Source organism: Lepisosteus platostomus, chromosome 6 (assembly GCF_059453375.1).
Source record: "Lepisosteus platostomus isolate fLepPlt1 chromosome 6, fLepPlt1.hap1, whole genome shotgun sequence".
Lineage (NCBI taxonomy): Eukaryota > Metazoa > Chordata > Actinopteri > Semionotiformes > Lepisosteidae > Lepisosteus > Lepisosteus platostomus.
In genome coordinates, this window is record NC_142616.1 from 26,849,743 (window position 1) to 26,867,174 (window position 17,432).

Here is a 17,432-nt window from a genome sequence, read left to right on the forward strand (position 1 = left end):
CATGGAAAACGTCAATGAAAAGCAGAGATCAGGAGATATCTTAAAAATATCATATAACCAAGCAAAAGCACAGATCAGGCAAAAAATATCAAAGTGTCCAAAATGCCCTGTGAACACAGTCTACTCAATCATCAAGAAATGTTGGGTGCATCATAGTACTTATGTAGATACCACCTAAATCAGGCTGTCCTTACAAACCGAGCAGCCAGGCAAGGAGCTAGCTGGTGAGGTTAATGTAAATTTTGAAAAATAGCTACATGCTACTACATCTCATAGCTGAGATGGGAACAATATGCTTCAGTCCTGGCTATCTCATGTCCTGTGCAGGGTTTGCAACAAAGCAACTGAGTCATTCTGCAAAACATGGTATAAGTTGTGGTCAATGAGACCAAAATGCAGTGGCTGAAGGCTAATTTCTTAAGAATTAGAAAGTGAATTTCCTTAAGTGATCCAGTCAAAACCCTGACATGAATCCTTTTGAAGATCTGTGTAAAGGCTTGAAAACTGCTGTCCATACAGTAAGTGATCCTCAAGCAACGTGAAAGAGCTTGCCAATTTTGCCAAGAAGAACAGGCAAAAATTCACCCACAATTTTCCACCTAACTGGTGCATAAATAGGCTCACCCAAAAAGAATTGCTACTGCCAACAGCTACAGTACATCACCATGCAACTCACAACTGATAAGATCAGCAGGTTTGAGCCTGGCCAGTACCTGGGTGGGAGACCTCCTGGGAAAAATAAGGTTGCCGCTGGAAGAGGTGTAAGTGGAACCAGAAGGGGACACTCACCCTGCAGTCTGTGTGGGTGATCATGTCCCAGAATAATTATGGTGACACTATACGGTAGAAAGGCACCATACTTTGGATGAGATGTAAAAACAATGTCCTATTAAAAATCCTAGGGTGTTTCTCGAAAAGAGCAGGGCTGTTACCTCAGCATCCTAGCCAGATTTCCTGGTGGCCTATGAACTGGCTACATCATTCTGTTCTCCTCCCCACTGATAGCTGATGTGTGGTGAGCATATTGACACACCATGGCTGCTGTTGCATCATCCAGGTGGGTGTTGCATATTGGTGGTGTTGGAAGGGAGTTCTCATTACATGAAAAGAGCTTTGAAGGAAGTGTTCAGAAAAGCGCTATATAAGTGTAACGAATTATTTTAACTGTAATAGCTGTAATTCCACCAAATATTAAGCCTACGGGAGTGAATACTTATGAAATAAACATTTCAGTTTTTTCTCTTTAGTTTTTGCTGACATTTACTGTAACTTATCTAACCCTTAGAAATCTTCAGTTTGAGTATTCAGGTTTTGCAAGAAACAATTAAGTAAGGGACACCGCAGGAAGGGAATATTCTTTGCAAGGCAATGCATATATAATGTAGCTTCCTTGTTATACAAAACAGCCTATGAAACATCTTTTGTATCGCATTTAGAATGCAAATATCTGCAGTAGCCCATTCTAGTGCTCAGATTTTCAACGGTGAATGTGAATGAGTTATCAAGGTCACCAATGTGCCATAAGGCAATTTACAGAATGCCATGTCCTTTTAAAGGAAACCTAGAAGTTCAGTTTTGTCAAGGTATTTTTAAGAACACAAGTAAGTGTGTGTTTCGACTAACAAATGTCAGGTCCTGTTTCAATCTTTTTCACCACAAGTTCTCTTCAGGCCATGACATTTTTAAAGTTGTATTTAAAGGTTTACTCTGAGGACCTATGTACTTAATCACAGCTCGAGAACCTTAGCCAATTTTAGGACTTTAGAAATCATTGGAATTGCAAAATAAAATTGCACAGGTTTTCTAGAAAGTTTAACTAGAAGATAAACTATCTTTTGCTTTTAATTTGAATTATACATTTGAACATTTTGTAGAACCATAATGAGGTACTTAAACCTTTTTATCTAATGTCATCTGGGCAATTTAGAAGCAAATAGAATAACATTTAGAATGGATTCAACTAGACATTGGAAAAAAATGAATGGAGTAATTAAAAAAATTCTTTATGCAGCATGAAGCCAAGAAAAATACTAAAAAGAAACACAACCAATAAGAATAAACTGCAGAGATAAGTGTAAAATTTGAAATTAATTCACTCAATTTCTAAAGATAATTACTGCACTATGGAGGTCTTTTTTTATTCCACAATGAGACATGACAACCCATTCATCTATTTTCTTTTTAAATTAATAGAAACTAAGCCCCTTCCATAGACACAGCCTTGATTTTTCTACATTGCTGTTTCTTCTAAAAGATAATTTAATTGAATGATAATCATATTCATGACTGCATACGTTAACCACTACAGTGGACTCTACTATGTAGCACCAATTCTTACGTTTCCAAGGCAACCTAAGAGTCTTCACCCAACTGCTGTTGTCGTTAAGTCTCTAGTGGTTGTAAATTTAAATGCCCAAAGCAATAAAAGAAATACGTAATTAATTGTAGTAAGCAATTCAGTGGAAGCCAATATCAATTCACCATTTTAAAAGATTAAAAACGTCGTAAGATACACAAAAAAGGAAACTTTGCTATTAATTTAATTACAAAACCTGTAATAAAAAGAAGTGAAGAGGGGTAAAAGTTCAATGTTAAAAAACTGAAAAGTGACAAAAAATAAAACACTATAAGGTAAAAGAATGCTTTATATTTATCCTTTTTATAAACATGGTACCATATTTTTACTGAAAATGTATTTGTAATATAAATATTTGTGGAGTTAACTCTGCCTAGAAGTCTGAAGAAACCACACACCCTTTGGGTAATAACATAAATAAATAATAAATAAAAATGTAGGAAAAAAACATTAAATAAACTGAACATCTCATGTCAATCAGTAAATGAACCTAACATATCAATCTGAGTCATTGGCTTGAAAGTCTTCAGTTAATCAGTGTCAAATAAGATGTATATACTGGTAAGCATTAGAGTAAGTGATTGGAACCTCTTGTCAGACGACTCTCATATATGTTAATTCTAATTTAACCCAGTGCTGGCCAGAGGAGGATAGCCTCCCACTTTCAAACCTTGGTTCCTCTCAATATTTCTTCCTACTTTAGTCTCAGGAGTTTTTCCTTGCCCGGAAATCTGTAAAGCTACTCTGTGACAATGTCCATTGTAAAAAGCGCCATACAAATAAAACAGAACTGAATTGAATTCAGAAGAATTCAATTCAAAAGATTAGCAATCTGCAAAAACAATCAACAGAACTTTACATTTTAAATTATAACAGAATAAAATGTAAATGTCAATAGCGTTCTGTAACATTATTTCATAACATTCTTTCAAATACAACGTCAGCTTGTCATGAAACATCTCATCAAGGCAAAAATAAGACAATATAGGAACACAAAAACATAAGTAAACAGATTTTTTTGGAAGTCTGTCATTTTTTGTTTGCTTTCTTTCCTATCTCTGACACCTTAATTATGCTTCTACACTGTATCTTTTACTAGGTTGATAGGACTGAAAATTCTCGTCCAACCCATCTTATCCTGAAGCAAGATGAATTCATTTAGTGAGATAATGAAATCCTAAAGAGTTTGCCTGACACTAAGTAAAATTAAGTTACAATATATTTTTTCTAAATAGTATCAGATTTAAAAGGCAGTCTACAGTAATTTCATGAAAGGCAGTTATGAAATTTGTGTTATGAAATAACACTTAAGTCTAATACAGCCATTGATATTAGAAAGAGAGCAACAGCACAACTTAGGAACTGTAAGGGCACCTTCTGCCCTGTGGGAATGTCAATGGACTGCTGGACGCCTGTGAACCAATTATATGCAAGAGTAGAATTTATCCTCCATCTGATGCTAAGTGTGGTTAAGAAAGTGTGGAGTTCACGGTACGATAAATGATGGATGACTCAAGGTTGCACATTCCAGAGGCATATTCAACACATTTCACACGAGGGACATAGGAGGAATGAACCAAATTGATGGGATAATTCCAGATAGAGGGGTATAAAAACAAAAATAAAAAAGCATTTCAATTTTTCAAAAGGGGTAACAAAGCAAATTACCTTAGTTCTTTTGGATCAAAAACCTGTTTGACGTCATTGACAATTGTTGGAACATATTTCAGTGCAGCACCCTGTAATAAGAAAGAGAAAATGCATTAAATAACACCAATTTGTATCTGCTTTAAAAATAAATGCACCCGCAGCAATGGATGGGCTGTTACTTTACCCTTATGAAATCTTGGAGACCTGTTAAGAAACAGCCCTAATTTCATAAACAAACAGTCAATATTTGATGGAAGTCCAGCTGAGAGAACCAGATGAATCGCCTTAAGATACACACTTCAAGACTGTCAGTGACAATTTTACAAAAATATTGGATCAATGTACAGTATGCTGTTTCACAATACAATACAAATCATTTAATTTCTTAACTGCATTAAGTGTCCAAAAGGCCCCTTTATATTCACTTCTTATTCAACTTCTAAGAAATGTCTTATACCATAATTAACTTAAAATTTGTGCTTAGAATACATACAGTATTTAATTTTTATTATTTTTTATTTTATTATTATAATAATCAAAGAAATTACATATACTCACTGGCAGATATGTAACAGATAAGAAATTCTATGTTTTAATTGAGGACCTGTGAAATTCACTGGTGAATTAGAATGACCTGAACAACCCATATTTTAGTATGAAGCTGTCCATCAAGCCACTGCAGTGAAACTGATCTCAAGAATAATTAAGTACAGTAATCAACAAATCAGCTAACGGCTAATTATAAAATATTCCCTAGTAATGAGGAGCAATTATTGGAATTGATGCATTGAAAGACAAAAGTTAAGTACAACAGACTGACATCATCTCATAATGAAAACTGAATTTGAAACAATATTGAATGGCTGGCAGTTCCTTCAGCAACTTACAAAAACAAAGTGCTGTCAAATGTTCACACACATTTTTTAAAAAGTTCAGAAATTTTACTAGGCTCATACTGTATGTGACAATGTAAGTTACATTTAATGCTTACAACAACATTCTTCCAAGGTTTCTGCCATATTCAGCACATTCAGTTCTTAATATCGATATTTTTGCTCTTGCTTATTGATTAAGAGCTCAGACATGGCCAGTTCCAAAATAGTGAACTAAACTATGTAGAGCCTTTAAAGTACTTGTATCTCTCATACCCGCAGCTTTACTTAGTAATACTGGCTAAAATTAGCTAAAAGACTTTCTAATGCTATTCTTGTTTTTGAGTAACATATTAGTCCATTATAGTAACATGGGTTTCAGGATATGAGTTTTAGAAAGCTTGTACTGTATGTGTATCTCAATAACAATTATCTAAGATCTCAATGACTTCCTACAGAATAGCTTGATCAACAAATGTTAGCTGACAGGAATATTATATCAAGTTGTTAAATTCATTGGGAAATCTTGCAGGGCCCTAATTATAACAGATCTTCATCCATGTATTTTCTAACAGCTTCATCCACTATAGGGTTAACAAGGATACAGAGCCTATCCTGTGAAACATCGGGTGTAAGGCAGGGTACACCCTGAACGGGACACCAGTCCATCGCAGGGCATGCACAGACACAAACACACACGTTCACACAAGAGCCAGTTTTTCCCAGAAGCCAATTACCTTTCAGTGCGTCTTTGGACTATGTGAGGAAACCCACACAAATACAGGGAGAACATACAAACTCCATATAGATTGCTCCCCAGGTCTGGAATTGAAGAAAGTATACATCTCTTAGGCTCGGGGTATCTATAGCTCATGACAAAACTTTAAGGAGAGGTAGAAAGAGCTAACCTACAGCACCACCATGCCGTCCAGAATAATAGATCATGAAATGATCCCTAATATCACTTAGGCTACATATGTAAAACCAAAGTCAAAACCACACAGACATACAGAGAGCTTGTTCAGTCCATTAAAATGTTTACTTTTCAACTAAAAATATTTCAGTATTTCAAATATTACTTTCCACATCCATAATATCACCTATTGTATAATGTTAATTTTATTTGAATAAAAACAACACTAGTAAATCTGTATAACTTCTGTAGTACTATTCATCTCTTCCATGCATCACAGACGTAGTCAAATGTGTACATATTTTATGTATGTAGAGTCCCACTTTGTCATTTGAAGCATAAAATCTTGAACCATCTCCTGTTTCAAACTCCTGTATTCAAGGCACAATGTTCTGTTGATCACAACAAGATATATTAACTGATATAGAAAATGAGCACTGAGTTTTATTATTCCTATAATCACAAGCTCTAAGTACTCATCAAAAAAACAATTAAATTTTGTTGTATGAGCACAACCACCTTTGAAATCTTTTGAGTACACTGAAGCCATATTGAGAACCCCAGTAGCATACTAATGCTAAGTGGGATTTTGAGAGAACAGCAAAAGTGAATTAAGTGTTACACAGTTACTTTGGCAGGATGGCCTTCCCATACAATTGATACACACGTTTTAGAAAGCTTTTTAAAACCACCCAAACATTACAATATGCTTCAACTGATATTTAGTAGTACTAGACAAACTCGGAATATTACCTTAGCAAACAGAGATTAGCAGTTAAATATTGTGAGTTTTTTTTTTAAGATTAATACAAAGATGTATCTTGTGTTACTTTCTCTTTTACTGAATTGTATCACTTGTGCCATCCACTTACTGTGCAGTAATTTCTGTGTACAGTGTCTTACAAAAGGGATATGAGAGTCTCTGTCATAGAAATTAATGATTGTTACACAGCTGTACTGAAAGATGATTAAATTGTCTGGATTGAGTGACTGGAAGAGGTGCATGATTGTAATGATTAGTTAAAACATTGTTCACCGCCATGACTTCATTAGTATGCCTGTAGTTAACCATTATTTAGAAATTAATTGTGTGCAGATTTCGCATACCCGATCATTTGCTGATCTAGATTGTCAGACTGTGCCTTTGGCTGTGTGGTGAAAAGCAGCACCAAGAGGTTTATGTTCACGTGCCTGCAATGCAGTGTGCTTAGAAAGAGTATCCCCTCGAGCTTCTCACACCGATTCAGAAACTTTAGGTATAGCACACAGGGTGCCCATTCCAATTGGTTTGAGATAAAAATCAACATGGATTTATTTGTCACATTCCATCATGAAACCCTCTGCTGAAAAACCTGGGCTGGCCACGGAGGGCACTCAGAGGTCGCCCGAGGCTTCCCATAATTCCTCATTACCGGATTCACTGACTCTGAAACAGATCATGACATTATTCAGGTAACACAACTCTGAGCAGTTAGTGAGATCCTGCTCCCTGACCTTTTTTAAAGGTGGATATAGCGGCAGTCTTGGTTATAGAAGCATTCAGAGATGTGCCCATGTATATACACTATACTGAACAGATTCTCTTTATTTTGAAACCTCTTAAGACATATTTTGTGTTTATCTGTCTCTTCTGTGGACATTTTATTTAATCTGAATACACTTACGCAACACAGGAGATGAGCTTATTTGCAGAGTTCAACAAAGGGTTTCTATAAATCCTTCCCTTTACCTATAGGAGTTCATTTTAAAAAAGAAACCTTTTTTCTGCATCACTGACAGGCCTTTACAGCAGTACCAAGCAGTGACAGAAAGACTGTATAAAGCAGGGTTTAAAGGCCAACAGATTCACAGCGAAACCCATTCATTTTTTCATGAAGAAAATTGACAGCTCATGTTTTTAAACACCTCCTGCATTGAAAGCTAAACCAGTTAATAGATCAAGCATTACAAAGATGTCAATATTCTAATGCTCTGCCCTAAATGTAAACCCCTGGGACTGTGGTAGATTATGAAATCTGTCCTAAAATCAAGCACCACTGACAGGGGGGTTACTATGTCACTATAAAGATGAAAGCACAAGGCAATGGCACAAAGAGGCACTGGAAATTTTATTGTGCAATATTTTCTCTAAGGTCATTCCATTTCGATACAGATACATTTATGGTACATTTAATAAGAAACAAAAGTTTCTATTTTTCTACATGCGCAGAGCCTCTGAAACCTATATATATACACACATCTGAACAGTCCGGTAAAATTAAGAAAATTCATTGAAGTGTTGAAAACCTTGAAGGAGATAATGAACTTTGCTTATAAAGCAGTTTTCAGAGGTTTTGTAGCCTAATCACACTCTGGGACATGCATGCTATTTATGCATACAGCAGCTTCAACTACTGAGATCAAAGTACATAAATGAAAACATCCTAACTTTATTAGGTCTTTAGTTCCTAAATGTACTCAACTAGTCTAAGGCTTCTAACACCATTTTGTTGTGCCTTGCTCACTTCGTATGATAACCACATCAATCGCGGGCACCTGCCAAATGGGCACACTGCTCTTCTAACATCATACTGTTTTCATGTAATTGTTATTATGAAAGCTAAGTATGGAACAAATAGACCTTAGTCACAGAGCTTCCTGGGGGGACTCCAGATGTTCTCAATGACACTTTGCAAAGGTACCATTCCAGGAAACAGCCTGTAGTACTAGCACTGCCTCACATATATTAAACGGCAGCTGTTACACAATACTCTGCACACATGGCTTGGCAGGAGGATTCTTATATCCAATTGGTTCCCCAAGACCAATTTTTAATTTACTGACAGTTTAACTAACAACAAACGCAATTACACAGCAACTGCTTCGTAACTGGTTTTGAGCAGTTTTCCAAATTTAACCCCTTTTTGAGAAGGAAATAATTAAACAACACAACAGGAGATACACATATGAGAAAAGAAAGGAGGAGAAGAGAATAGCAGGTGAGCAAATACCTTCATGAAGAGCTAGAAGAGCCACAGAGATGCCCCAGGCAGTGGTGCTACTGGATCAGGGTCACAAAGAGTGGATGGACACATGAACACAGATTAAGAACCGAAATGTGCCACAAATAGAAGAGTGGATAAAGGAAGAAATGAAGAAACATGACATACAGTACAACAAAAAAAGGGGGAAAAACCTACAGAAGGAGTGCAAAAACAAAATGACATTTTCTGTAAGCAGGCCTACGGTGTATATTTCTTTTGTTGAGATCATGCAAATGTTCAGATTTCTGACCTTTTCCCACCCTACAAAAAATTATTTATGCACTGAGTCAATTATACTCCCTGGCTGCTTCAATTCTGAAATGTGCAAATTACGAAAGTGGTGTCTGTCTTTTTTTTATCTGATTTTATTGTACCCAGAAGTACAGGTAGTTACTTCCTCCTATATATTTGCTGTATTTTGAAGGTTAATCTTTTTTAAGAAACATTTTTTATATAAAAATAAGCACACCAGGTGAAGCCACAAGGGAGATGATCTATGTGTAACAAGCTGAATACAACATTATTCATCATACGATATCATATCTTCATGGGCAGCCTTATAAGAGATGAGGGTCCAGACAGAGTTTGTTTTCCTTCAGTAATCTACTATCCCAATAACACTGTGCTGTTCGCATATTAATTCTGCCTTTACTGTCTGAGCACTGATCAATGTGTACAAGCACAGTAGTACTATGTCAGAGACTGATTCACCCCACAAAGTAAAAAACATAAAAAATAATAAAGGCAGGGCAGAAAAAATAGGGTCTAGTTTTCAAAGTGTTTCAGGCATCTATTATGTATATTTTATTTCCAAGCAACACAGTACCTTCACCATCACTGTGTTTTCCGAGTTGCTGCTCATCATGTCGTTGAAGGATGTAAAGAGACTCCTCAAGGACTCCATGAAGTCTGTTTCTCCTTTATTCTCATAAAGCCTGCAAATCAAAACAGATAATCAGGTAACCATCTGCAATCCACATTTAAGTGAAAATAAAAGCAATCTCCGTGCATCTATTACCATGTAAGGTTTTTAAGCAGTTGCCAGCTAGATGCATTCAGTATAAGTATGTAAACCTAAAGACAAACACATTACCATAGGTTGGGTACATCTGCATTTCTTTAAATGAACATATCTTGTCAAAATTCCCTCTGGAACACTTGAACATTTTAACTATACATATCAACCCATGGGATATTGTTATCAACAACCTGGTGGGCATTAAAATAACTGCTATTTCACTGTTTTCCATTTCTTTGAATTGAGGCTTGTTTTACATCTTTTTAATGTATGTACAGTGTAATTGTGGAAATAATAGGATGACTAAATTTGTTTTTCAAGGAAAAAAAGGATTGATTCATATCTTTTTAAATAAGCTTACACAGAGCAGGACATTTCCTCATTATTACTAAAGTATTTTGCTTTTCCATTCAGGAATATTGTTTCTTAAACTACTTCAAATTAAATTTGAAAAGTTTCCAAAATGACAGTTCATGTAATAGGGTCCTCTTATGAACTGGAATAAAAAATAAGACACTCTTTAATGTAAATTATAATTATGCCATGTTACCACCATGCAGTCTTATCTCATCAGATCTCTTAAGATAAGAAGTTGGTCAGTACCAGAAGAAAGACCTCTAGGGTCTAAGGAAAACATGTTTGCTGCTGGCCATGGTGTTCGTAATCCATTAGGTATCCCTTGTCCCTCAGGGCCAGAATTTCTAAAACAATGCCCCAGTATGGAGAGCAGGAACACCGACAAAGTAGGCATCCTTCTTCAGAAAAGATGTTTAACTGAGTTTCCTTGGTAGTTATCGAAAGAACAAAGGTGTTATTGCAGCTCCCTGGCTAGATTCCACTCTGGGCTTGTACAATCTTGTCGCGCTCAATTGACAACATCTCACTTCTCTGCACAATCTGTTGCATATTAGGGCTGTTGGAGAGTTATCGCCATCGTACATCACCCAGGTGGTTATACCGCTGCTCATAAACACGTCTTACGTCCTCAGAAATTCATCACAAGAATCAAAATTCTGACAATTTAGAAAGTTTGTCTTAGTACAAAATAGAGCCCGAATGTTGAGAAAAGCGGAACATAATACTGATTTTCTATAGGATAATCTTAGAGAAGGACTAATGTGCATATTAATTCATTCCTAAATTATCCTAAATAATAGATGAGTAAAGACCAAGGAAAAAAATCCTATTATCCACAGCTGAGTCTGAATAATGCAAACATTAAGAAAAAACATGATTCATGTAGAATTGCACTGAAAAGTTTGGAAAATAAAGAAGTGTAATCTGTAAAGTGAAAAGTGATTAACTTGATGCATTTTCAAATCAACCATTACTGCCACCTCTACACAACATCGGGAATTATATTTATTGTGATTCTTCTACTCTACTTTCCTACTTTAGCAGAACTGCACTATAAGCAACCCTGGTGCAATATTGAAATATCTCTCTTCCCTGGGGATGACTTTTTTTATCTATTTAGGTGTGCATATAAGCATACAGCTCATTGGCAACAAATGAAATATAAAAAATAAATGCAACTATATTTGCTCTACTATATAACCACTATAATTTCCTCCAACATGAATTGTTCTCTGATCAGTAAGCAACAAACTAGTCAATCATTTCAACACACACATTGTAGTATAACTTCTGTTAAATAACTTATTAAATTAATTTACTATTTTTCTTTCTGTAGAGTACCACTACAACACCTTATTGTTAAATGGACTACTCAGTTTCCACACATTTATACTGACAGTTGTTCCTTTGCAGACATGTTTTATGATAGTATGGTTAGTCACCTCTACATGCATTAGATAGTTATAGGACTAGGTACACTTGCTCAGCATAGTGAACCCAAGGTATATAGGGTCAAAGATGCATGAGAAATGAATTATTTGTGTACACAGATAAGACAGTAATGCTTATTTTTGAACAGTTACAGTATCTGTGCCTTGAAGAGGAAATTCTAGGGTTTTGAAAATCTTAAGCGTAATGTGTGGAAAAACAAACAAAAAAAATCCATACCAAATGAGTTCAGAAGACTCAGTCACCTAAATTAAGGTTCTAATATTTATTTAACACATTGTAATTCAAGTCAACCACATGACAGAAAGCCCACAGAGGGTGTCCTATAAAGTGACTGACACTTAATTACTTACAGACTCTGAAACATACATTGTGCAAGATACAGACTAACCCTACTGCACGTTTAAACGAAGACTGGGCAAGTGCTGTCGTGCCCCATTCATTTTTAGGATGTCCGGCTGTCATTAAGTGTTCGAGATTATACTGGTTGCTTTTCGGTGAGGTGTACCATCTTGTGAAATTGTTGTCATCTAACTTAAAGGACCAAATCAAATCTCAGACATTCAATTATGCCCAGACCATAAATCTATAGAAAACTACAATGGGCCTGTCTAAACCTGACTTAATTGCATTAAAATGTATTACCTATTGCAAATAAGTCTAGGTGAATAATAAATAGTTTCCATACCCAATCTAAAATAAAATGTCCCAGACAATTCTTTCTCTGAACTGTCTTGAATCTTTTAGCAACCTTCTATTGTAATGAATAAAAAAATCTTTATGCTGTGTGAGAGGGATTAAATAAAACCACTAACCTTTATATAGAGGTTAGGCTGAAACAGATTGCAAGGTTGTAAAAAAAATCTTTTTCAAGAACAGTCAGAATTAATGTGCACAAAGACAACCTCTGACGGTACAAGTTGGAAGCTAAACTAAATACAAATTCATTAAAAGCCTAATTAGTAATTGCTAAGTGCTACATTAAATACTCCATAGAATACCTTTAATCTGTGTAAAATGCACAGGGATTAAGGTTTAATTTTGAAATTTTCAATGCAGTATATTTTATTCCCCTCTGTTTAAATGTAATATATACACAATACACATTTTAAAATGACAAAAAACAATTATAAAAAGTAAGACATACTTTTATAATGCATATAAATATATATTTAAATAATTATTAGATAAATCAATTCATTATTATGCTGCATACTTGTAATTCATCTCTCACCGCTGCTTTCAGAACCTTACCAGTAACAGAAGTAAAGACTGGTACATCAACGGAAACACATGGGTAAATGAGGGAAAACAAGTATACTGGAAGTATAAGGACTTCCACACAGCTTTGACCAATGTGCCAATTCCTCAAATAACAGCACAGCATCCTTAGAGTCATGCAATTATTGCTAGGATGACTGCAGGAAGACACGGTAGTGACTTTGAAAAAGAAATGATTGTTGGTGCACATTTGACACCAAGACTGCGTCTAAGGTGATGTCAGCATGGAAATCCAAGGGAAAGCTATCATCAAAGGGCAAAGGGCAAAAGTGGGTGGAAGCACATATTACAGGATTATGATATACACACTTTAATTTAAACCGCAAGGCAAAATAGGTGAGCAACTGCAGATCAATTGACTGCAAATTTAAACCTGGGCTGCTAGCAGCAAATTTCATCTAAAACGATCCACTGAGAGCTCCAAAGAGCAGGATACCATAGGCAAGTTTCATTGCACAAACCACTCAAGCCATCTGGCAATGCCCATTCACAAGCCCAGTGGTGCAAACAGCACACACAATGGGCTACCAACTGTATATGTTCTCACCCAACAGTCTGACAAGCATGACATCCATGTCCGTCAGCAGATACGAACCCCACCAAACATTTATGGGACATGGGATTTATGGGATATTCTAGAACTAGGCCTGAGACAGTTTTCCACTTCCATCAGCCCAGCGTTACGTGATTTATTTTCCCAGGAAGAACGTGCCACACCCCTCCTGCAGAATTCCGGGTGCTGGCAGACTCTGTGTTATATCACATCCATTTTGTATGGCCATATGGCCACACATGGTGGTCTTAAGCTCTATTAAGTGACTTTACAGTACACTGCTGTTTCATTCTTCTTTTGCCCACTACATGCAGCTGCCTAGTTCATTTTGTCTCTTTTTATGAGACATTTGCAATTCTCAAATCACTAATAGAACAGTTGAAATATCCTGGTAAAAGGTTTTTTGAATAACATTCCACATTTTATTAATTACAACTTTGAAAAAGCATAAGGCCCCAGCAATTTATTGTTTTTATGCATTTCTTGACACTTTAATACCTCAGTGTTACTTGTGCTAAAACTACTTAATACTGATGGTTCACATTCTATTACCTGGTGCATGTTATTGGCATAATCCTTTGATAAACCTGTGTAAAATATCCATTTAAAAACATTTACCATCTCTAGTATTAATCTCAACAACTGTTTGCTTCATCCTTTATAGGTTTTACTATTATCATATAGAAAAATGTTTAGCAATTCTTTAAGCCTCCTCTGCAACCTTCCTTTCTGACTCTTAGCAATTCTTTCTTTAGTTGCATCTTTAGCTCAGTGTACTCTTTTTCTCATTTTTAATCTTGAATGCTATCATGCATTCCATAGAGAAATCTCTTCTGTCTGAATTGTTCTTAGCTTTCTGTATTATTTGTTATTTTGTTCTACAACTTGTTCATTTTAATACATAATAATTATATAATCTTTCTTCTTTGGACATAGTATCCATCATTTTCCATTTCACTTTTTGTTAAACTCTGTCTCATTCCTTCCTAGTCTGCTTTTCTATAATCTAAAATTATAAACCCTAATTTTAGATTCAACTTAGGTTATCATATTATGGTCAGAATCCCCAAGCAGATTATCAAATACCTTAATTCTGGCAGAGTTTTCTAAAAGTATATACAGATGCAGCCATTCAAAGTGCGCGGTACAGACACCGCAGTACAGATACCGCAGGTAAGATGACACGCGATACCGCGGTGCGTGATTGGTTGACCGACAGGGGCACTCGTGGTCCGTTGGTCTGTCGTAGAAAGACTTACTGTACTGTAAACGTCTTTACTGTGCCCGTTGTAGATATTGAATTTTACCACTGAAGGGAAATCTTAGTAGCTGAGCATAAAAAGAATAGGAGCATACTGTAACGCGTGTGAAGGCCATAAACGATATTAATTTTGGAACGTAAACATACAGCATATGGCTGGTCTTGGTACTTTAAAGAAAAAAATACACACCAGTATTCCATTTCTCCCTAAACATTGTAAGCTTCGAAGTCTTTAACTAACGTGATACCGGAGTCAACAAGCATACTTTTAGAATTTGATTAAAAGGGAATATAATATGGAATCGCGTATCTAAAGAATTTAATAACGGTATGATTATATCCGTGTACTGCGGCAGGACTGTGTAAGGCTGTTTCGCCTACCTGATCATGCGAGCTGTCTTGTAGCCTACTGGTCTAGGTGCGTGACTACCAACTGGCAGGTTGTGTGTTCGAATCCAGCTGGTGTTGGACTTTTCATTTTTATTTATTTATTTTTTAATCGCGTAACATAAACATATTACCGTATGCAAACTGTACTGTATACAGTATGTATATGTATATTTGATGTCTTAACTGTGCCCGTTTAATTGAATTAAAAAAAAAAAATTTAACACGAACATTAAGCTGTTTACATCTTCCGCCTGAGAACAGTCACCCCTTGCTACCCAACGCAGAATGGTGATTGGCTGACACTATCTGACACCCCTCTGATTGGAGAAAAAAGACGTGCTGGCGTGCTATACACACTACCAGGAAGAGGATTTCTTTCTATTCAAAACGTGTATTTTAAAAGTTTAAGAAGTAAAAACCTTACAGCGTACACAGATTTCTAAACTGATCAGGATCGTTATCTTTGTCTTATGCATAATAATGTTCACCGCTCTGTCCAGCAAATTAATAATAAACTTTATTTTATATAGCGTTTTAAACGAATAAGTAATTAGATTGCTCATAAACCTAATCACTTGCTTTTTCTTTTTATTTAGGCTCAGATTTCAACTATAGATCGTATTATTAATAACCATAATAACAACCAACCAACAAAAACAACCATATAAACATAATGGTGGTGCTGGACCTTCCAGTTTTATTTATTTATTTTTTAATCGCGTAACATAAACATATTACCGTATGCAAACTGTACTGTATACAATATGTATATGTATATTTAATGTCTTAACTGTGCCCGTTTAAGTATTGAATATTCATATCTAATTTTACCACTGAAGGGAAATCTTAACATAAACATACAGTATATGGCTGGTCTCGGTACTTTAAAGAAAAAAATACACACCGGTATTCCATTTCTACCTAAACATTGTAAGCTTCGAAGTCTTTAACTAACGTGATACCGGAGTCAACAAGCATACTTTTAGAATTTGATTAAAAGGGAACACACACACACAATAGAAGCAGGAACCGCTGTCAGAAGGGAAGATATGTTCAAAATATCGCAAATATCGATCATGTTGCGATATTTTGAAATATAAAAGTCAATTGATTGTCCATAATATCGCTTACCTATTTTTTCGAAGAAATGTTTGTTAAAATAAAAGTCCAGCACCAGCTGGATTCGAACACACAACCTGCCAGTTGGTAGTCACGCACCTAGACCAGTAGGCTACAAGACAGCTCGCATGATCAGGTAGGCGAAACAGCCTTACACAGTCCTGCCAGTACATGGATATAATCATACCGTTATTAAATTCTTTAGATACGCGATTCCATATTATATTCCCTTTTAATCAAATTCTAAAAGTATGCTTGTTGACTCCGGTATCACGTTAGTTAAAAGACTTCGAAGCTTACAATGTTTAGGGAGAAATGGAATACCGGTGTGTATTTTTCCTTGTGATATTTTAAGCTCTAGTTGAATGATAGGTGTCGCATTTTAAATCATTTTCGTAGCTAGAAATTATGAAACGCCCTGTTAAAAGCAAGGAAGTTTTTATGCCCCGTTGAAGTAAAACAAAATGCCTGACAAAGTATGGCTTGGACAGATTCCAAGTGCTTGTACAAATGTGCTAAAGAAATTATACTTTGAGTATACAGCTTGTCCAAAGTCATCCATTATTAATACTATTAGTAATATCTTTAGTAAAGGCTTTGATGCATAAATATTTCTGATAAAGGTAGGTTGTGTACTTTTGTCCAACTGAGCAATCTTGCTTTCATAAAATATACCAACATTTTAATGACTGATGATTAACATGCTGTAATACACAGTTCAAAATTAAAGGCTCAAATGCTGTACATGAGAGGTTAAGCTCCCCCTGGCGGTTTTACAAGGCGACGCCGGATAGTTAGTCACGTGACACACGTGAAATGCGTGATACCGCGTGATACTGTGACACGCCCACCGGGGTATGCCGCGAAATACCTCACCCATTTTGAATGGCTGCATCTGTACTGTACCTCTAAGAGCATGTCCCATAGTTAATGCATGCACAAACTGTTTACAGAAGAAAGCAGAAGTTGAAAGGTTCAAAAATTGTTACCAATTATAGAATCACCACTAAAGGCCTTGGCTGGAATCATAAAGTAGATATAGAACAACAGCAATTATCTATTGTGTCTAACAATTCACATTTTGACTGTTATATAAAAGTGGTTTACAAAGCTTATAAATATACTGTTCATATGGTTTCCAATTTCAGATTAATAAGGAGACCCAGTCTTTCAAATCGTAACAATCATCT

General features: G+C 35.8%; 1 protein-coding gene across 4 annotated transcripts in view; it reads right to left on the reverse strand.

The window, feature by feature from the left end:
* The window catches only part of dock1 (dedicator of cytokinesis 1), a 309,108-nt gene that overhangs the window by 219,901 nt on the left and 71,775 nt on the right, over positions 1 to 17,432 (reverse strand). For all 4 annotated transcript variants that reach the window (XM_088635091.1, XM_088635093.1, XM_088635092.1 and 1 more), the window contains exons 23-24: positions 9,641 to 9,749; positions 4,025 to 4,095 (exon numbers count right to left, since the gene is read on the reverse strand). In XM_088635091.1, coding sequence (XP_088491217.1) covers positions 4,025 to 4,095; positions 9,641 to 9,749 — 180 coding nt within the window. The remainder of the gene's footprint in view (positions 1 to 4,024; positions 4,096 to 9,640; positions 9,750 to 17,432) is intronic.